Below are 23,266 nucleotides of genomic sequence, written 5' to 3'. Positions count from 1 at the left end.
CTGAACAATGAGCTGCTTCATTGCCTCCCCTAACCTTTGCTCTTGGGACATACAAGAGAAATATTACTATGTTCACATCTTCTATCAAAGTTATGAAGGAAGATACATGAACTCAGGTTCATTGTGCTCCTGACCTTCATCACCCCCAAGGAATATTGTGCGAGATCTGAATACCCCCCACCCCCCTTAAGCAGCCCTCATCCTCCTCCACCTTCCACCATGGAGGTAATTAAGGAGCAGTGGAAAGGAGCCATTTTTCTCCTCATTAACTTTATGATTGGTTTCTGCCTCAGGATCCCGCCGGCCCGCAGTTTGTCACCAATTCCAAGCGAGTCCCGATCGTTAATACTAATGTTTGTGTAGCTAAGTGCGCCATCTCTTCACAGCCTCTTGTACAGCAATAAGACGCGTACGCGGCCCCTGGATTAGTGATCCCCGTGTTAATTCGCACCATGTTCTTCAAGTCGGAAATGTACAGCGCTCTTGGAGAGGTGCACCGTTCGCCGAACGAGGAAGTCATCTGCACCAGGGTAAATCACAGCGGGCCGCAGGCCATGCGGGAAGCTGACGCGTTCCTTGTCAGGGCTTTGCTGCGCTTCATTATCTCTCGTGCCGTTTCCTTCAGGTGACTGTGCGAAAGCTCGGTGACGCAGGGAAATAACACCTTCTTCCCCTCTCAAGCTTATGCACTAGCAAATCACTGGAATGGATGAGTAGTGCAAAGAGTGCGTTCGGTGCAGAATGCAGGAGATGGCAGTTAGTTGTTTGATTTGATGCGCAGAAGCATTTTCCTTCCTCTCCCCCTTACACACCGATCCTTATTCTTATACGACCAGAAGTGTGTTTTGATTTAGCTCGAACAAAGCACACGAGATGTTACTGCACTATGTATTATGTCTATAAAAACGATATGTTGCTTTGTACAAGCCAAAAATATGGCAGGATAAAGTAATGGAAATGAAAAATATCCAACAGCTAATTTCATAATTACATATTAAACATTCAGAACATCATTTCACGCAATTTACTCCTGAGTTGTACGCTGCTTCGGAAAAAAAGCATCTGTTAAACGAATACATGCAACATCTAAGTGAATAGATTTGACAAGTTTTGAAGAATTTTGACTTGCATTGTCGAACAAGTGTCTATAATGCTTTACCGTGGTAATACTTGCTTTCTTATGACCTCTTTATAAAGGGGTGTAGTGGCGCAGAGGGTTTGGTGGGTGCCTGCTGTGTGGCAGGTCTGCGGTTTGAGTCCTGCTTGTGGCGCCTTGCAATGGAGTGGCGTCCTGCCCTGGGTGTGTCCCCTTCAGCCTTTCACCCTGTGTTTCCAGGATAGGCTCTGGTTTGCTGCAACCCTGCTTGGGGCAAGCAGCTGTTGACCTCTTTATATATATATTTCATTGAGTGATAAATTCAGGCTTCCACAAATAGTGGAGTATAATTTGTTGCATGCTGGAAATATGCTAGTAAGGTGATTTTTAAAAAGTTATTAATTAATATCCATGTAAATGTTAAAATAAATATTGCATCAGGTGGTACTGGTGTCTCACAGGTGTTGGCTCAGCCTCTGAAGAGTTTGAGTGTTTCATCTGTGTTTGTGAGGCTTTCTTCAATTGTCACCGTTTCCTTGCCACAGTCCAAAGGCGTGATTGACAGGTGAATCGGTGACTTTAAATTCCCCATAGTGTGTGCATCTGTGACTAAATGAGTGTATGATATTGCTCTGTGATGGACTGATGTTCTATCCTGGCCCGTCTAATAAACGGTTATTCATAATGGACGGACTCTTTGGTGCTTTCTCACGCACACACACACACACACACACACACACACACATTGACTGAAACGCTTGTCCCAAGTGGGGTTGTGGCAAGCCAGAGCCTAACCCAGCAGCACAGGGCACAAGGATGGAGGGGGAGGGGACGCACCCAGGACGGGATGCCACTCCATTGCAAGGCAGCCCAAGCAAGACTCGAACCCCAGACCCACCAGAGAGCAGGCACAGTCCAAACTCGCTGTTGGTGCTTCCATTGTTGTCATTTTAAAATGCTTTCAATCTATTTCATCCTTTGCTGTTGTAATTTTTATGTCAATATTTGTTGCAAATTTTTTTGCTTCACAGCTGTTGCCCATTTACCATGTATTTAATTTTTATTGTTTATTGTTTTTATTGTTTTCAAAAGTGCTTTGCAGAATAAATATTCTGCATGTGTATCATTTCAAGTTTAGAGACGTGAGGCTTTCTGTTGGCTTTTTAACTTATTCTAGCACTTTTTCTGCCTTACAACATAGTATTGGTGTACCGCTGTACATTTATTCATTTAGCTGACATGTTTCACCAAAATGACTTACAATTCTTTACCCATTATTAGAGTTGGATAATTTTACTGAAACATTTCATGTATAGGGTAAGTACTTTGCTCAAGGGTACTACAGCTGGAGGGGGGTCAAACCCGCAACCAGCAGATCCAAAAGCAGTAGCGCTAACCACTACGCTACCAGCTGTCTCATAGCGGTGCACCATACACAGTGTACTGGTGTTTTGGTGCATTGGTGTACAGGCAGTCCCCAGATTACGAACATCCGACATACGTACAACCCATAATCCGGGGACTGCCTGTATTGGTGTACTGGTGTACTGATGGTGGTGGTGGTTTTACAGTGTGATGCTATAAAGTCACAAAATTCTGCAGAGAAAAGGTACAAAATGCAAGGCTGGAAAATATTCTCATCCATGACCTTTATGCATGTATATTACGCAGATGACCTGTGCATTGTCGCCGGTACCTACGTCGTGCAGACTTACACAATTCTCCGAGCAAGCGGGCGTACGTTACCCTAACCCTAACCCATGACTCGATCAAGTACCAAACTGCACTGAAATAAGAGCAGAACCTTTGCCCTTTTATTTTTAAAAGTGTTTCCCTCTGATGAACTTCTGCCCTGCGCAACTTCACTGACCTTACTAGAATTCCAAACGATTAAATCTTCTTTGTGTGAGAGAAGTTGTCTTTTGGCAAATAAAGACAAAGATAAAGCTTGATAATTTGAGCTTCGTGCACAGGGAACAAAAGCCAAGACTCGAGCAGATCCACGAATTTAGCAATAGATCCATCGTCAGTTGGTCCGTTCTCTTGCTTTTTAAAATTCATAACGGCATGAATACGCATTCGCACACATTAAGCAACGCTTACAAATGTTTGCCTCTTTTTCCATATACCATTGCTTTCAAAATGACGATTTTCAATGTGACTTTGGAACTTTTGCATTAAAGAATTTGTCCTTGTGGATAACAATGGGTTGTATGGATAAATGTGAGTGAAAATGTTATTTTGATGTTGGGGAAGAAAATATTGTAAAGAGTAAACCAAACCAAGCGAGCTAGTTGATGATAACTGTAAATGGATTCTATATCTTGAAAAGAGAACATGAGTTAACTGAAGACACCCGTCAAGCAGATTAAGTTTTCTCGGGAAATGACATGACTGTGTCTCTCAATCACTGAAGCGGTGGCAGGACTTAATGATGCAGAAAACTCAGCTCAGCAGCAGGAGTCCTTAAAAGCTGAAGTCGGCTCCTCACAGTCAATACTACAAGGGAGACTGATGCTCGACCAGAGATGGAGCTTATTATTCATATTCATATTGCTGGAGAGCTCAAAACCACATACATGCTCCTGACACAACCTGTCATCTGGCTCTGCGCTCATAAATCATCTATTTTTTTCTCCTTTAAATTGTGCACCGTCTAAGGGTTTCAGTGACGCCAGTGTCAGGCAATATTGCCAAATTTAACAACGTAAATGGTAAAATGACATGGAATCACATGACAAAAGTCTGTGAAACTTACGCTTATAGGAAATAGTTGAGAATTGTGTTCATAAGCCCCGACTGAAAAACACAGTTTCAACTTGAGTTCTCTGAAATAGGTACCAAACGCAAGAAGCGCACGATCGACGGAAAATAACATATCAGGCTTTTGAGTTCGTATTTTGTTATTTAGAAAAGGTTTTCGTGAGCAGATTTCCGGTTTTCTCCTTCTAGATGACTGCAAAGCGGACACGTCTATTGGTTACAGCAGTCACTTGGGGATGGGGACGTACGCAGCAGGCTCTGGTCGCCAGCAGACCAGGTGCCATGAGGGTCAGAGGTTAATGAAACACAGAAGCCATTGGGGTCCTGCATCGCTAACTCATCTTTTTGTGCAAAAGTGAGTCACAAAACGGAATGACATGGCCAGTAAACTAGCCAAGAAGGACCCAGCTATCTTTTTTTGGTCTTTTACTTGCTCAAGAAATTATAGGAGCAGGGCTTTAGCCCTCATCAATGTGTCGGGAAGTTTGCCGTTGACACATAACACAAGTTACTCTTCGAAAAAGTAGGACGGTAAGTCCTCGGAATATAGAAGTATGGGAGGTGGGGAGAAACTAGCTCTCAGTTGGGTGTCATTGTGATGTGTTACAGTTTTTCTCAATCAATTTGACACATTACTCAAAACTCCAGTCACTGCTCTCAAAACAATTAACACATCCACCTGAACACTTTGTAATTATCCTAAATACATTTAAGTTCTTGTCTATCTCATACTACTTTCAAATGACATGCATACTTTTCCCAAAACACTGTGCACAAAATTCTGCAATGTTTGCACAGCAGTTCATACAGCCAACTAGAATTGTCATATATCAGGAAAAAAAGCAATTGCGTGTACTTCATTGGTTTAACACAAATCACAAACATTTATGTACCATTTTGCTAAACACAAGCAAAACTCTTGTCATTTGTTCAATGCTCAGCTAGACATGGTATGTTCTCAGTGGGCCCCAAATTGATATCTGCTGATTTATTAATACAAGAAGGGGAAAAGGAAGACGTGTAAGAGTGAGAGGTGGTGGAGAGGGTAGAGGAAGATGAAGAGTGGAAGAGGTAGAGGGAAATGAGGGGAGAGGAGATGAGGATGTAGGAAGAGGAGAAGGGAGAGGAGTAGAGGGAGAAGAGATGGGTAGAGTGGAGGGCAATGGTAGAGTGGAAAGAGCAAGAGAAGAAAATGTAACAAGACATGAGCAGAGATGAAGGGGACAGCAGGGTGGAAAAGGAGGGAGGAGAGGCAGAAGGATTGGGTACAGATGGGTTTCAAATGAAATGAGGGCCACCCTAATTGATCATGCCATACTGTAAATCATAATCCACAGTGGCTTCAATTATCCACACATTTCAGGGTGAAAACTGGTAAGTAATCATACCGTTGTACCGTTATAGTTAGACTCTAGTACTCTACTTCTCTACTATAAGTGTTCGTACTCGTCCAAACATTTGTCAGAATGGAAGTTTGACAACATTCAGGTGGGCGAACAAGACTCTTTTCAATTGAACAAAAGCATGCCATTGTTGACATGATGTTCCAGAACAACACCATCCGCCTCAAAGAAATCCAGCAAAGGATAATAGAGGACAACCAAGTATTCCAGAATATTCAGCAATGCAGTCTTGCCAGAATTGATCGTGTTGTAAGAGAAATGCCATCCGGATGAAGCAGGCATACAAAGTGCCCTTTGAGAGGAACTCTATCAGAGTGAAGGAGTTGAGATTCCAATTTGTTCAAGTAAATGTAAGCCACACAATAACTGCACTTGTACCGTAAATAGAAAGATATTGTTTCCCTGGATGTTATGTGTCTTTGTACTATTCCACTCTAAGTGGCAAATTCAGGCGTCTCTGGGCATAGCGCTGTGTGAAACTGGGAACCTGGACTGCTCTGCAACACTTACAGTAGAAACTTTGCAATCACTACCATTACTTTAGAAAACACTAACTTATTCTACCTTGTGTTCTTACGCTAGAGGATTTTGGAGTTGGATAGCAGTGCTACTCATTTTGAGTACCAGTATATTGATGAAGCTGGCTTCAATCTTAACAAAAAAAAGGAGAAGGGGGAGGAATGTGATTGGCCATCGTGCCACAGTCCTTGGACAGCGAGGAGGCAACATCACCAGGTCTGCCGCAATTTCAACTACTGCTGTTGTGGCACACAATGCTGTCTTGGGGCCATACAACACCGAAAGGATACAGATTTTTTTGAACTCCCTCAGTGAAATCCTCTTCCCGCAGGTTGTAGCTGTTTGGGGCAATGTGCCATTCCACCATTCGGCGCTGATGCAGGAGTGGCTTGAGCATCACCCGCATTTCAGGATGGTGTTCCTTCCATCATATTCTCCTTTCCTGAATCCAGTTGAGGAGTTCTTCTCCTCTTGGAGATGGAAAGTGTATGATCGCAACCCTTACAGCCAAGTAAGTCTTCTTCAAGCAATGGAAGAGGCCTGTGGAGATGTTGAGGCAGAAGCTTGTCAAGCATGGATTCAACATTCATGACGTTTTTTCCCACGATGCATGGCTCGTGAGAATATATGTTGTGATGTAGATGAAATTCCCTGGCCAGATGTGAATGAGAGGCATGATCAATAAAGTTCAGTGATTGCAGTGCATATATTTTTTTTTTTTTCTTTCAGACAACTCATTATTATACAACAGAACTCCTCAGTAGAGAACTTCACGATAAACATGTATCTGCATTCATGTATTTGCGTGTGTGCACAAGACTGCATTCTACAATCAACAGTGCATACACTTGTACTTTTGATGTTAGTATTTAATTTTAGTAAATGTATTAGTAGAATAAAAGGCAGTACTTTATTATGCAGTGGAATTTGAACAGTTCGGTCAAGGTAACAGCGTGTTTAGTCGGCTGCGTTAATTGTTTCGAGAGCAGTTACGTTCATTCGGAGAAATGTGTCAAAAGGATTGAGAAAAACTGTAATAAATAAATAAACGTGTTTGCTTTTATTCGGTGTCCTTTGATTGAATAGCGGAGTGCTGCTGTGTACAAAACACCATTTCGCCACCACCGTTCTCAGTCGCAAGCACACATTGTATATTGTGGCACTCGAAGTTGGACAGTTGGTAATATGGCACATAAACCATAGAGCCTTGTCTGTTTAATGTCCTGCGAGCCCCAGGCAACAGCTAATAGGGATGTTGTACAACACATTACTGCAGTGCTGGAGCACAAAGCAAGCAATTACCCTGGTATTTAACAAATCTATAGGACTGGGCCAGGGCATTTAGCACACCAATGATGAGTGTCAGACAGGCTGACACAAAAGAGTTGCTAACTGTCCCCTGAATCCTGGGCCATTTCAGAGTCCGGTGATGTGCTGAATAAGAGGGAGCCTTCAGGCGCTTTATGTGAGCACCAGCAAGAAGAGACAGTTTCCCGCTGCCTCTTCACCGGCCGCTGATTTACGCACGCCGCAGTGCGCCACAGGAAGGACGGCGGACCTTTTGGGTCGAACCTTTACAAGTTCGATATTCACAGTCATCGTAATTAGCCGAGTTGCAAGGTGATTAGATTTGTGGCTAAAAAGGCTGGAGGTTAAATCCACAAAAAGGGACTTGTATACCCTTTGTTCATGCAAAGCAAGGTAATTACGGTAAAATGTCTAGCAGTATGAATAGGAAACCTTGGAAGCTATCTAAGGTAGTAGGTTTCTGCTCAGAAACACTCTAAATAAGGTAACATGAAAGCAACAATATCAAATACTTATTAATGTATTTTGACACCTTCTCGCTCTCTTTGTGGCTCTTTTTTCTCCCTCTGTAATTACCTGGTAATTTTTTTACAAATACTGCCTGTTTTCACAGATCAATTTGTAATGATTAATGACATACCATCTTTGGGCTGTATTTTGTACAGAAAATTTTGCAGCTACAAGACCAAAATAAAACAAAAAGGTTGCAAGTAACAACATCTTTATGGCAATTTAATGTTCAATCTGCTGTAAAAAATTTTTTGCTTATTCATTCACACTTCATAACCCTTTGGCTTTGCGAGGGTTGCGGCTCTCTGGAGCCTTGAATGACGGGAATGACGGGAATGACTGGACATGAGGCTAGGGACACTATACCCTGGACAGGATGCCAGTACATCGCAGGGTAACCACACACACTGCGGGCAATCTAGCATTGCCACTGAACCTGAAACACATCTCTGGACTGTGTGAGGAAACGGGAGTACCCAGAGGGATCCCACGGCTGGATTCAAACCCATGTCCAAACAGCCAAGCCACCGTGAGCCACCAGGTGAAAAAATATTACAATTCCTTGCGTAGTTGGTGTCTTTGCTCTGAGAGACTTACGATGTGATGCTTCCACAAAACAAATGCTTTCAAGAAAAAGTGACGTCATAGAATTATATTAACAGGATGCTTAACACGGACAGTGACAGCAGTAAGTAAATGAATATATTCACAGTACGCGGTACTTTTCCAACAATTCTTTGTGCAAATGCAGAGCGCCGCGCTGTTACAGACAACACCGGAACAACGGCTCGGTAGTCAAAACACACTAAAAACACAAAGGCAAATGCTTCTATCTGCAACTCCTTTAAAGTTTTTTTTATTGTGTTTTTTTTCCCTCCAAAAAGAAAACTATCATTTAACAGCCAAGCGAAAGAAGGCACGAAGCGCGCTGTCTCATATAACACCGAAATTCCTATATAAGTCAAGAGCAGAATCTCTTGCGGGCGCCGAGGGCCCGGTGCGCGCTCCCGGGGCGGCGCGGCCGAGGTGAGGCGGCGCGCGGGTGATGGACGGCGGTGTCACCTCCCGCCCGGGATTTACAGCGGAGCGCCGCTGACGAGCTCCCCGCAGTAAACACGGCGCAGGGGCGTATTTCACACCGAGCTGCTTTTTATGAAGAACACTTCACCGCCCCTGCCATGGCGCCGGTGTGATGAATGGAGAAAGACGCATGACAAGCTTCATCATTGTTTGTAAATCTTAACTGTTCCCGCTCACTAACTCCAGAGGCAATTTTCCAAAGACAGCGGAGCCGCGGAAGGACAGCGTCGCACTCCTGAAGGTTATTCGGGCCCCTATTTGGCCAACTGATTACCCGCCGGCGGGAAATAAACGCGCCAACCTCTGGCAGAACCAGGAAGTGTGAGCGGAAAATGGCGGGAAATGAGCGGAAGCGGCGGCGGTTGGTGGAAATATGCATCAAAGCTGTTTGGAAATGCCAGTGCAGCTATAGACGCCTTCATCGCTCTCTCCCAGCATACGCACGTAACTTGCATGAGAAGTCTTGCTGAAATGTCACGAAGGTCCCTGGTTGTCTGTTTTGCTTCTTCTATCATTTAATGGCCGCTGGTTCTATTACACTGATTACTGTAATTTTGCTCATACCCTCAGTATAACCCTAAGTCATTGTTACATGATAACTATTTATTAGAAAACAGAGTGCAGCGTCCAAGGGTGTGGAATTCAACATTAGTGAACTAGCTGGCTGGAAGAAATGCTTCATCAATTTGGCCGCTCAGGGTGGGAACTAGCCTTGTCTTCTCTTAGCCCTCCAAGGTGAAGGCGGACAGGTTTGGCTGGATGTCCTTCAGCAATGCCTCACACCTGCCATAGGGTCAGAACGCACGAGTTTGGAAAGAGCTTGTCACACACACACACATTGTCTGTAACCACTTATCCCAAGTGGGGTCGCAGCAAACCGGAACCTAACCCGGCAACACAGGGCACAAGGCTGGAGGGGGAGGGTCACACCCAGGATAGGATGCCAGTCCATCACAAGGCACCCCAAGCGGGACTCAAACCCCAGACCCACCGGAGAGCACGGCCTGGCCAAACCCACTGCACCACCGCACCCCCGTGCCCCCAAGAGCTTGTTAGTAAAGCAGAAAGAGTAGATGACCTTCCAAGGCTGAAGCTCACGGAGGGATTTAAAGTGCATCACAGCCTGCGAAAACTCACTGAGTCAGGAGCTATATATGTCACTGTTCTTTAACCCATTGTGCCCAACCCATATTTACAGCCCTTGAACCCATAACCCAACTCATACTGACTGTACTCAAGCATCACATCATCATGTCTGCATCCTTTGGTTGCTGTAGTGCATTTTTTATATTGTTCTCTGAGTACGTTGCTTTAGGGAAAATGAATTATTACATTGACACCGTTTTGGATAAATGAATAATGTATCTTGTTGTTGCTTAAATTAATAAATGTAAATGCAAATCCCTTCTTAGGCAGTGAAGAAAAGCACAGACTAAGTCAATTAGCCAAAGGTCAATATTATTCAGTTCAATCAATTATTCATATCACTCACCTCCGGTCCGAGCAGGCCCTGACCCCCCAGCCCCCCCTCGTGCTTGTGTGGCTTGGAGCAAAACAGTACATTCCTCACACAGATTCCTTACACCTGTTCATATGGCACCAGATTTTGGAAAGCAGCGCAGAGCTTCGGGGTAGCATTTTGTAGTCATTAGCTAATGCCCAGAAAGTAGTTCCTGTCACTTTAAGTCCTGATGAAGAGCATAAAGGGACATAATAAAGGTTTTATTTTTGTTTTTGTACGTGTCCTTGGCTTACTGTGTGGACCTCCCTCAGATGTACTTAACTACACTCTTGATAAACTCTGGATAAAACTTAATGGGCCCGTGAAGGTGGGGGTGTCAGTTACTCAAGGGCTGCTTACTGCATTTTTGGAGGGGGTTTGGCAGGGAGGGGGGGGTGGTTAGGGCCTGTTCAGACAGGAGGTGAGTAATATGAATACAGGGGATGCGTTGTGCTGGACATGCGACCCTCACTACTGGACATCTGCACTCGCAAAAATCAGAGGGGGAGGAAAATAAGAAACTTGTCCTGTTTATGTACGGCCGGATTTCTGAATAGGGAACTATGTAAAAACTCTCCTGATAATAATAAACTTCATAAACTTCTTCAGAATGCCATCCGCTTCAGGTGTTTTATGGCAGACATCAGTACCGTCGTAAAACGGAATAAATTATTGTGGTGTCCAAGCCTTGTGCAAGAGTAGACTGGCTTTGACAGAACCTGCGCCAGTTCAAGCTCTGCCTCTATGGGTCAAGTACATGTTGGTGTGACGCATATCTTTTCATGTTTATTTTAACAACGGCTGATTTTAGGAACAATCACAGCAAACATACTTCTCGCCACAAAATGCGGGAATGATGCTTTGCCGATACCAGTGCATCTACTTTAAACTAATTACGTTATTATTTTTTTAACCATATATATATATATATATATATAATATATATATATATATACAGTGCTACAAAAAGCTGTATTTTTGTAGCTTTTTCACATTAAATTTGATTATATTTTTGACCCCATCCTGGGTGCGTCCCCTCCCCCTCCAGCCTTGCGCCCCGTGTTGCCAGGTTAGGCTCCGGCTCGCCATGACCCTCCTCGGGACAAGTGGTTTCAGTCAATGTGTGTGTGTGTGTGTGTGTATTTTTGACATTTCTACTACTGCATGAATGGCACCTGATGGAGGAAAAGTGACACCAGTATTTTTTATGTAATTTCCTTGGTGTCAGACATCATGACGTGTGAGAATTTGTAACTCCGGTGTTTGAAATGCACGCTACAGGTAACCCTTGATCTTTTTTTTGGAGTTCCAGTCCAAGGACCTTATCGTAAGTCACAATCCCCTTATGCTGGATTGCATAAACCATGAGGAGACTGTATATAAACAATTAACCTGCATGAATACTATCGTATAACAGGACTTCGTACATTTTTTCCACGAATTTCACACATTATTCAAGTTAAAATCGTACTAACCCTAGAATCATAATATAAAGTACAACATTTTCATGCTGCATTATTATTTTCACTTTCATTTCTAAATCTGTTCTATTTTGCTTTTTTCTGCACCACCAAAATGTTCATATTTCTGCTTGCTAGCCGTTGTAAACAAATATTCCGTAAATAAAACGACGCTGTGCATAGTAGCTCATAGAAGCACTGCCTGATTCGGTGAGAAATATGGGTGCGAGCAGCCGATGTTATCGTGTGGCAGATGGAATGGACTTTGCTAGACGTTATGGGCAAATGCCAGGACTTGAAAATGTAATAAGGTTGATGGGAGAGCCGTCGAAAGTCGGGATCAACCCAAGTGGCTTATGCTGTAATTCGAGGCCTATCGGTACTAGTGTATATGGACACTTTGTCAGGTCGAGTGGTTAAGTGTCATACTCACTGCCTCACTCATTACTCATTATCATTAAGCGCCGGTCCAAGACATTGCTGCAACATTTCAGAGCCCATCCCAGAGACCAGGGGCACAAGGCTAGGAGGGAATACCCTGGGCGAGGTTCCACACCGTCACAATGGAGCCACACATGCAATAATGAACTAAGGGCAAACTCTAAAGTTACCAGCTGACCTCAGACAAATGAGAACATCCAAAGTACAACAAAAGCCACATGGGGAGAACGTGGCAACTTCACACAGATGGAGCTCTGTTCACATCACCTAAACAGGCGCACAGTATGAGAGAGGAGCACAACCCGCTGCACCGTCGTGTTACACATTAGCTACATACTGAAATGCACTTCAGTGACTGCAGTCTAGACATACGAGATATTTTCCGAACAAAATTTTATTGTACACTAGTTTTAATGACTAAAAGAGATCACTACCTAAAATGGCAAGTTATCTGGGAGTTGAGCCTTTCTTCTCGTGTACCTTTGTTTTGCTTTGCTCTATAGTCTCTTCCGCTTCATTCAAGTTGCCTTCCCTTTCCCTGTGTAACTTCTTCATGTTGTTGTTCACTGTCTTCCGTACAAAAGATACTGTTTTTCATGAATAATGAGCAGGCTCATTTCCTCAGGAACATGGATGTCTGTAGACTTGCATCATTAGTTCCGACCTGAACGCAGCAGAGTCCGCTGCATGATGTGCAGATATTGCATGAGGTCAGAGGTCACATGCAAGCCTTGGCCACAACATCTCTTTGAATTCTCTCATATCCTTTCCAGTAACGGCCTGAAGTTCAGAGCTGCTGCAGTTTTCTACAACTCACTGCTTATTCTTCGCTCCCTCATTCTGACACTGAACATGGGAAGACAAATGGTGGTTTGAATTTCCAATGCAACGCAACTCCATCACAAACTGGTTGAGTGGACGTGCAAAGGTGGGGGTGCCCATCGACTGCTGCCCTGTCCAAGACAATGGGTCTGGGATTGTCTTGCCAACCAGAAGATCACACAAAGGGCAGGAGACTCCCTAGCAGAGGAATGAACGCTGTATTGCTTTGTGAACATTTCTAAACAGGCAATCAGACCAATATTGCCATGACTGATTGATCAGCTGCATCATTTACAAGTATAGTTTAGAAACACTTTGTCATCGCTGTTAATTATTCATTGTTAATTATTTCTGAAATCTTTTTTAAATACAAGTGCATCACAACTATTTTATTCAGTTTCATTTTTCTAAATGAATTGCTGTATATTTGAACTTAGGAGACTACTTAATTTACATAAATGAATAAATGTAAATGTAAATGTTTCAACTGTTGGCTGCGCACCCCTTTCCACACACAATTAATAAATGGGTGATTAAATAAAATAAAAGCTGTACTAAGTGTAGAACTTGCTTTTTCCTCAGCACAGCTCTCCAATCCGTTTGTTGTCCCCTGTGATAGACAACACCATTAACCTTTGAAATTCGTTCCCAACCTGCAGTTGTCTGACGGAGCCAGTGACCCCAGAACAATATGTTGCCATCAGAATCTCAATGGCATCAACCCTTTTGAAATATGGCCCCATCAGCACCGCAGGAGAATAAAACACTCAGATTGGAACACTGAGGAAATATAGATTTAATTTCTTCTTCACATGAGCCATCTGATACAACGGGATACTTTTTAACATAAATCTACAAAATGAGTAGCTAGGTGAATGAGGCATATTCATAGGACTCATCTGTATAACTCCATCAGTTCCCGTAATAATGTGTAACTGAAGGGTACGGCACGGCCTTATATATCAAGTTTTATGGCAAATAAAATCTGAGAAAAAAATAAACATTGTGGGATGCTATAACCATGAAAAGGACAAAGGTGTGCTTAATGTAACATTCAATATTTGTGAAATTCAATTTTTTTTCTAGGAACCATCCTGTACCATTAATGTGTATCTTATGAAAGTCAAACAAGATTATCTTAGCAAAATGCCGCTTTCTGAATTTGTACTCTTTGGCATTGTTTTAGGCAACTAATGTGGTCCTGTTCCTAAAGTGAACATGGTCACATGCAGCAAACTCTCCTAGACTGATGCATTCTACATAACTAAAGCAATTCTCTTTGTATCTTATATTAGAAACACAACTGGGACTGGAAATATGTTAGTATCTCAGAGTGAATCACAAGTCCGACAACTTCATCACGGTCATGCATAGTAATAATAAATATTAATAACAATAAAAGCTATAGAGTAAATCCTAATGCTTCAATTTATTCAAGGGTTAGGTTCTGTTAAAACATCTACAGCTATACTTAATTAAAAATTTGCAGCGAGACATTATTTATTCTGTTTTCATCAGCTGCTCCAATGCAGGGTCTCGATGTTCCTCAATACCGGAACCATAAGGTATGAGACAGAATACAACTTACTGACTGAAAAATTTAAAAAAATACATCATCTTCACAACATCCTACTCAGTGAATCACTCCTATATATTAGAGGTACAGCAGAATGAAACAAAGGAGAGGGGGTTGCAGTAAACGGAGGTTCGCAAAAGGAAGAATGTATTAAAAAGTGTTTCACCTGAATTGCTGACTGTATGTCCCAGGGCAATCTTTCACAAATGTGGCCCCAAGGAAGAGATCCGTGCATCACATAAACGTGCTCATCAGTGTTTGTTCTTTATTGATTTCTAATCAAAAAAGTGTAATAAGAGACACTTCTATTTATTCGCTAGGTAGCTCTGTAAAATTCTTGGATTTAGCTACAATAAATAAAAAATATGCTGGCTGAAAATGTACCTGTACAGCTCCGGGATGCTAAGCCACCCATCCCTCAGCCCGATTTGAGTTTTTATTCTGAGTGGCTTCCAGTGGTGGGAAGCAGACATTCAGACAATGTTTGCTCTGCGACAAATTCAGAAAATAACATGCTGAAGAAAATGCATTTAAAATCTAATAAATTAACTGGGAAATATTCACACACACAGTTTCGGAACCGCTTGTCCCATACGGAGTCGCGGGGAACCGGAGCCTACCCGGTAACACAGGGCGTAAGACCGGAGGGGGAGGGGACACACCCAGGACGGGACGCCAGTCCGTCGCAAGGCACCCCAAGCGGGACTCGAACCCCAGACCCACTGGAGAGCAGGACCCTGGTCCAACCCACTGCGCCACCGCACCCCCCTGGGAAATATTCATATCTTCAAAAATTCATAACTCAGATGTTCATAACACAAGGTACAAGTACACCGCATGTAAAAAGAGAGCTCGGCAGCAGGGACTCATGGAATTGGGTTTTGCACCAGAGAAGTTGTACCAGTAATTATGCCACCCAGAGAAGGGTTAACAGTTCAGCAGTGCTTCCAGCCCAGGCTAGCAGGAAAACAAACAGGGCGTGCGGGGGCAAAGCGGCAAGGAAACAGGACCCCGCCATGCCAGGTTTAGTCACTGAGCCGGAATGTCGGCTGCAGAATCAGCAGCGCTGGACAAGGAACAAGACTGAGCCGCATGTGAAGTCATTCATAATACCACTGGGCCGGGAATTCGTGCATAAGCCAAAAGATACACCATGTGCGTATGCCTGCTCAAAACGTGTTCTGTTTTAAAGTAGAAAACATCTTCAGAACACAGATTGGCATGCGTGTCCATCCCTTCTGAATTCAGCTTCACCAAATAGAATGCTGATGGACGTTGATCTGTAATTTATATTTATCTTCATGTAGCTGGACTGGGGGGGGCGCGGTGACGCAGTGGGCTGGACCAGGTCCTGCTCTCCGGTGGGTCTGGGGTTCGAGTCCCGCTTGGGGTGCCTTGCGACGGACTGGCGTCCCATCCTGGGTGTGTCCCTTCCCCCTCCGGCCTTACGCCCTGTGTTGCCGGGTAAGCTCCGGTTCCCCGCGACCCCATATGGGACAAGCGGTTCTGAAAATGTGTGTGTGTGTGTGTGTGTGTGTGTGTGTGTGTGTGTGTGTGTGTGTAGCTGGACTGTAAAGTTCATCAAACCCGTCCACTGCTTCTGGAAGCAATATATACTGTATGCACATACTGTATTCAGCTTGAGTGTCACTTAATTAGAGTGCAGTTAATTTTAATTGCATTTAATTTATTTTTACAATACCATAATTAACCTACAGTAACAATAGTAACAGTAACATGTGTGACGAATGTCTGCCATCTGCTGGCACTAGTTGTTACGATGCAAAGACTTCCAAGTGAAAAGGTTTTAAATGAAGCCATCATACCCAGGGTCTCATGAAATGGACTTAAATCATACATAGTATTAGTTCACTTGAATTTCTCCAGAATAATCTAAACTGACTTGCAAAAGCGACACCCTTCTAATTGTCATATGGCAGGGTATTTTACTGCACTGAAAACTGGTACATTTACACTTGTCACAGATGCTTTTCCCCTAGGCAACATACAGTGAGCGCTGTGTAGTATTTAGTGAACACTGTGTATTTAGTGAATTCTACACAGAAGGACAGAGAGACAGAGAGACAGGGGGACAGAAAGACAGAGGCACAGAGGGACAGAGACACTGGGAGACAGAGAGAAAGAGAGAAGGAGAGACAGTGGGACAGCGAGACAGAGAGGCAGAGAGAAAGAGAGAAAGAGACAGAAGGACAGAGAGACAGAGGGATGGAGATGCTGGGAGACAGAGAGAAGAAGAGACAGAGATACAGAAAGACGGAGACACAAGGAGACAGAGGGACAGACAGAGACACAGAGAAAGAGGGACAGAGAGACAGAGGGATGGAGACAGAGAGAAAGAGAGACAGAGACAGAAAGACAGGGAGACAGAGACACAGAAAGAGAAACGGACAGAGACACAGGGATAGAGGGACAAGAGACAGAGGGACAGAGACAGAGAGAAAGAGAGACAGAGGGACAGAGACGCTGGGAGACAGAGGGACAGACAGAGACACAGAGAAAGAGGGACAGAGACACAGAAAGACAGAGGGACAGAGACACAGAAAGACAGAGGGACAGAGACACAGGGATAGAGGGACAAGAGACAGAGGGACGGAGACAGAGAGACAGAGAGAAAGCGAGACAGCAAGACAGAGAGAAAGAGAGACAGCGGGACAGAGAGACGGAGAGACCTGAAGGTGCAGAAATAGTCCACTCTGATACAGGCAGGATGACCATTTCGGCTGTAGGAATGACCAGTAGCTCTTGTCGTCTCTTTCTGCTACACGAGACAGTTTTGGACACTTTCTGAAGCCCCACTCACACGAACTCTTTCTGTAGCCACGTTCCCGTATCCGCGCGTTCCTTCATTACTATCACCTCTTCCGAGTTGTGAGAGCTGCAGCTGAAACATGTTAAGAGAAAGAGTTTCGGAGATAACTTACGTAGTGTTTAAATAAGCTATTATTATTTTAAATAGTGCTTTAGAATAAAGAAGATATAGGTTATGACTCCAAAGCAAAGAGCTGACAATAAATATGAGCCTTTAAAGAAAATGAGAAGAAAGAACAAGGAAACCTGTCCATGCAGTATTAATACCTGGGGTCCGACTGAGGTCACGGTGATCCAGAGCGCGTTCAGGAAGAACAGGGTGAGAGGCAGAGTACATACTGGACGATCCCGCTACACAGCAATGACGCACACTCATTCGCTGAAATACACATGCACTACGGCTGGTTCGGACTCACCAGTTCATCCGAAACACGTGTTTTTGGCCTTGACAGGCACCCAGCCGCTGCTCCCCTGTAGCACGCAAGAAGAACGAAAAAAACAGTAAATGTATATGTGAACGTAAAAGAAATAAGAGGTAACAGCAGTAAGAGGAATGATGAGAGGGAAGGAAAGGCGAACGAGAACTGAAAAGGGGAGGAAACAAACGTGTTGCTGTATAAGTCACATTTCCTCGATTTTAATGTGTCCAGAGGACCTCCGACGTTCTGCGCTTGGTCTTCAGTTGGATGATCCTAGTTAGAGGTCAGGAAATTTGCGAGTTTGTTGAGAAAGGTGACTCTTGTGTGGCCCAGGAGCAGCCTCGGTACTTTTAGTTTTCCGCTACAAAGCGCACTGGTTACGAGAAGGAACCCTGTAGTGCTAACCCTAACCCTAATCATAACCCTAAACCTAACCATAATCCTAACTGTAACCCTAACCGTAACCCTAACTGTAAACATAACCCTAACCCTAACCCTAACCATAACCCTAACCCTGTAATGCTAACCGTAACCCTAACCCTTGACCCCCGACACTTGATTTTTGACCTTTAACCCTAACCCCAAAGGCTGCAGTGCCAGCATGTTCAGTACCACGAGACGGGAAGCCACCATCTGCTCGACGTCAATGAGCGGAGCGCCGCACCGCACCAATAGCTATATTCTCACCTTTGTGTATATAAGGTAGTGAAAGGGAGGATCTTCACCACTCAAAAGGTACAGCGTTTCAGGCGTCCAGGGGCCAAACCCAGTAGGTCAGTAAATTTCAAAGTGTTGTTCTGAAAGTCCCACAAGGATTGAATAACTTGAGACAATGCACAGTTACACCTTTTACTTTCCTTCCTCCACTGAAGCTCCTTTTTTTCCAGGTTTAAAGTGCACCAGCAGGTTTGCCCCGTACAAACTTTAGCGACTCATTTTTTTACGGCCAATGCATACAGTTATAGCTGTCCAGATGTTACTATAGCAAACACATTTGAAATGAAGAACAATCCTAATCTGTAATAGGTACACAGGGGAGTGAATTCAGTACAATGAATTGGTTACTTAGAGTTCAGTGAAATGTAAGATTGACCAAGCCTCACTGGTCATTGGCCATACATGCATGTGAATGTGGTTCAGTAGAAGAAACCCTGTAAACATAACCCTAACCGTAACCCTAAACCTAACCGTAACGGAAGTCCGTACAATATATCTAAGGTCAGATGTGCTCAGTAAGTAGTTCTGCTGCCTCGGAGTACCGGAACAGTAGATGTGGGGTAAATCCCAGAGTTCGCTGTCAGCTAAATACTACACTGAATTCACTGTAACCTGCTTTGGAGAAAAGCAGCTGCCAAATGAATCAATGCAAAACAATCAACCACAAAACATGGAAAGAGCAGCTTTTATTTGCATGTCAATATGATTATACAGAGATTAAAAGATGTACAGTACTAGTACTATATTGGGGTTTCACCCCGAGTACACTGAAACACTGACTGTATCCTTAAAATACTTGTAAATATTTTCTTTATATTACTATAGCTAATCATATGCATGGCTTAACACTGTTTTGAGACTTATATATGCAGGAATAAAAAAATAGAATTCTTGGTAAAGCTAGTCCAAGCTGAAAATCAAAGCTGCATTTTTATTTATAACATTCAGATACGGAGGTTAGTGCAGAATTAGAAATTTAGAAGAGCTCAAAGATAGGCATAGGACAAGGGGGCACTGTAGAAAATTTTAAAAAGTAGAAAAAAAATTGCCTGTGTGGATTTACATTTGGTTTAAAAAAAACAAGTGCAGGCAATGAAAATAATATAAAGGTTGACAATACTTGAATCTTAAAAACAAAAAACCAATATATATATAATTAATGTTGTGTTAATAGGGCTCATACAATATTAAAACATTGATTCTTAAATATATAACTGAATTTTTCATATAAAAGTTAAACTTGATATCCAACAAGAAAATATTTTCACAGATGATATTGAAATATATATGCAGTAAATTGTACAGAGCAATGAGGGTAAACGTTACTTGGGGAATTATTATGGTGTGTGTGTGTTATATACTGTATATATAAATACTGATTTCTTATTGGAACACAAAAGATGACAGGGACAGATGCTTCTAAGTTGAACTTATTGCTAAGAGACATTTAACTGGGTCCTGTGTCCAGTTCAAACAGCAGGAAAAGTATAAAACCAGCAGATCAAGTGAGATATGCTGCATAATAACAGATAGACTTCAACAGCAATAACTGCCGCATTTATTTACCTCCTGTCCTCCAGCTAAATACATCCTTAGCATAATCATCAGGATCTTCTATTTCACTGACAGATGCTAGTGAGCTCAGGCACAACCTTTTACATTTTTCAGTACATTCAATGTGTCAAAGTTCAAAAGGCTTTCAGGTTGTTGTTATTTTATGGATCTATACTGAAAATTTATCATAAATGTGATCCTCCAACATGCTTCCATATTAGCAGTTTAATTACTACTGCAAGAAAATATGCTGTTTTTTAAAAAAAGAAAGAAAGGAAAAAGAAAAATGTATAATAGCACAAAGCCAGCTGCTGGGGGGCCTTTACTCAGCATGATGGAGGCTTGGCTCATTCACACACTTCACTTCAACCAAACACTTCCCATGGGAAAATGACTCCTGGTGCCCCTGAATATGAAGCAATAGCAGCATGGGGGCCTGGAAGGAGGCAGGCAACAGAGTCCAGTGCACACCCCCTAATGAAACACACTCCTCCGAGTGGGGCTCGGCGAGGTCTTCCTCCCAAGGCGAGGGGTCCCCTGTAGAGGGAAGGCAGAATTCAATAAGCGCACAGATTTGTTTTCCTATTATTGTGGGGAATTTCGTCATGACTCGGCCTTTACGCCACAAGTGACTCCTAACCCACTGCCAGCGAAAGTTGAAAACATATGAACATGCAGTAACTTCACAGAAAGCAATTTTGTTTCAGGATATTCTAATAAGACTCGTTTCGTCCCACGTATCCCACCGGTGTAAAAACCCACGGTGTACACACATATGTGTCTATAACAGCCCCAAATCACATAAGCTGACCTGTCACATTTCATTTACATTTACATTTATTCACTTAGCAGATGCTTTCCTCCCAGGCAACTTACAATGGATACTGTGTAGTGTTATCAGCCCACATACCTTATTCACCAAGGCGACTTACACTGCTAGATACACTGCTTACACTGGGTCACTCATCCATACATCAGTGCAACACACTCTCTCTGTCACTCACACACTAGTGTTTCAGAGACAGTACAATGAGTAAGAGAGTAACTGTGAAGTATCAATCGCACCGGCGTCCTGTCGTTTGTCCTGAAGACGTGCGCCACTCAGCTGTCACGGGTCTACATGGACACTTCCAACTGGTCCCCATCTTTTAACGCACGGCCCCCGCTCTGCTTTATGAGGACCAGAGAAATATCCTTCCTCTACCCTTAATGACTACATCCCATCACTTTCAGCTCTGTGGTGATGAAGTGCCCCGAAAGACTGGCCATGTCTTACATAAAGCGTGACATACCTGCCAGCTGGAAGCCACTGCAGTCTGTATACGAGTGCAACAAATCTGTGGGGGATGCCATGTCCCCTGCAATGCGCACTGCTGTGGGACACCATGGAAAGAAAAACCCCTCTGACAGGAAGCTGTTCATTCACTACAAATTGGTGTTAGAGGCCAGGGACCTCGGACTATGCGGCTCCATCTGTGGCTAGCGTTTCACTTTTTCACAAATAGGCTCCAGAGAGCGAGAAATTGCAGCAGATCGTCATCAGCCCCGGTTCTCAACACCAGCGTGCCACTAGGCTGCTGCACCAGCCCCCTGTTACACAGCGTGAGCAGCAAAGCATGGAGGCCAGAGTATCCTCAAGTTCGCTCACAGCACCACCATGACGGCCCCATAGCGAGGGTGACGAGGGTGTCTACAGGAGGGAGGAAAATGACCTGAGATCCGCATAGTGTCGAGAGAACAACGTCACTCTGAATGCGGACAAGACAAAGGAGACAGCTGCTGACTTGCGGAGAAACGGAGGCTGTGACACAGCGCTCCACGCTGACAGCCCACCAGTGGATAGCAGCTCTCAGATTCCCCCTCATGGACTCTGAGCACCAGGAGCCTCCTCGAGAGGGCTCAACGGAGACCGTTCTTCCCGAGGGTGCTAAAGAGCTCTGGGGCGCGACAGAAGCCCCTGGTAAACTTGTAGCGTCACGCCACTGAGAGCACCTGACAGGATGCGTCACGATGTGCTTCGGCAGCATGACTGCCCAAGAGCTCCGACTGCTACAAAGGGCTGTTGCGGCCACAGCCACTGGCTCAGATGTCCCGCAGCTCCAAGGCATCTACACCAGCTGCTGTTGGAGAAAAGCAGAGTGTATCCTCACACATCCAGCTTACTTCCAGCAACGCATCTCTGCAGACAACACCTGCTTCAGCCACAGCTGCGGCAACTCGGAACCAGCAATGAACTCGCACCAATGGCCTCACACGACACTACACTACCTACCTATGCGTTGAACTGTTACTGCCAAACTCTGCTGCCATTTGCACGTCAGTAGTCATTTCCTGGTGCCACCTTTCACTCTTACATCACGTACTTGAAGGTCCAGTGCCGACTTTGTATCCCGCGGTACTGTGAACTGTACCATTGCTTCAGCGTCATTGTCCTGTCCTTGCACTATGGAACTGTATAGCGTTTTCATGTCTGTATTGCACTGCCCTACGTGATCTTGTCCTGCACTGTTTTGTTTCCTTTCTTATTGTTCATAAGCCTCCATTGCCCTCCCATACTTGCCCCCCCCCCCCCCCCCCCCCCCCCCCAGGTGTACTTCTCTGTAGCCAGAGAGAGCTGCAGCACAAGAATTTCACGGTTTTCATAAAACACTAATGACAACAAAGCTCGAATGTCACTCTAGTCGGAGATGCCAAACTGATATCCACATACCGGAGACTGAGCTTTAGAGAAGTTGACGTGAGCGTACAGCAGAACAGCGATGTCCTTATGTCCAGCTTCCAGAGCAATGGACAGGGCATTGCTCTCATCCTGGGGAATAGAGATTCATATACACTGTTATTTGCATGACTGAATAGGTCACCTCACAAGTAATACAAAATTACTGAATTTAAATAATGCTGCTTCTTTATATACTGCACATGAAACAACTGGTAAATAAGGAGACCTTTAAATTGTAAGAAAGCAGATTTAAACAGCAGCTGGTGATATGTGACACCCTTTGTTAGTGACACACTTTTTCCGCCGTGCCATCAGTAGCATGAGGCATAATGAAGGGCAGGGACTCACATTGTCACTAAGGGTTGCATCGCACCCGGGCTGGGCCAGGAGCAGCTTGACGATCTCCGCGTGGCCATGCTCACTGGCGCACATCAGCGCTGTGGAGCCCTCATCATCCTGGATGTTGACATCTGCCCCACATGCCAGGAGAGCCTTCACCATGTCCATCCTCCCGTGACTGACCGCCAGCATGAGTGCCGTCTGACCGGC

At 44.0% G+C, this 23,266-nt stretch overlaps 1 protein-coding gene across 8 annotated transcripts in view; it reads right to left on the bottom strand.

Annotated features, from left to right (window-relative positions):
* Positions 1-20,157: 20,157 nt before the first annotated feature.
* kank1a (KN motif and ankyrin repeat domains 1a) overlaps positions 20,158-23,266 on the bottom strand; it is a 42,755-nt gene continuing 39,646 nt past the window's right edge. For all 8 annotated transcript variants that reach the window (XM_018759219.2, XM_018759217.2, XM_018759216.2 and 5 more), the window contains 3 exons: positions 23,066-23,266; positions 22,709-22,807; positions 20,158-20,535 (listed from right to left, as the gene is read on the bottom strand). In XM_018759219.2, coding sequence (XP_018614735.2) covers positions 20,473-20,535; positions 22,709-22,807; positions 23,066-23,266 — 363 coding nt within the window. In that variant the 3' untranslated portion in view covers positions 20,158-20,472. The remainder of the gene's footprint in view (positions 20,536-22,708; positions 22,808-23,065) is intronic.

This window comes from Scleropages formosus, chromosome 17 (genome assembly GCF_900964775.1).
Source record: "Scleropages formosus chromosome 17, fSclFor1.1, whole genome shotgun sequence".
NCBI classification, from domain to species: Eukaryota; Metazoa; Chordata; class Actinopteri; order Osteoglossiformes; family Osteoglossidae; genus Scleropages; species Scleropages formosus.
This window is presented reverse-complemented; position numbering and strand designations above follow the sequence as displayed.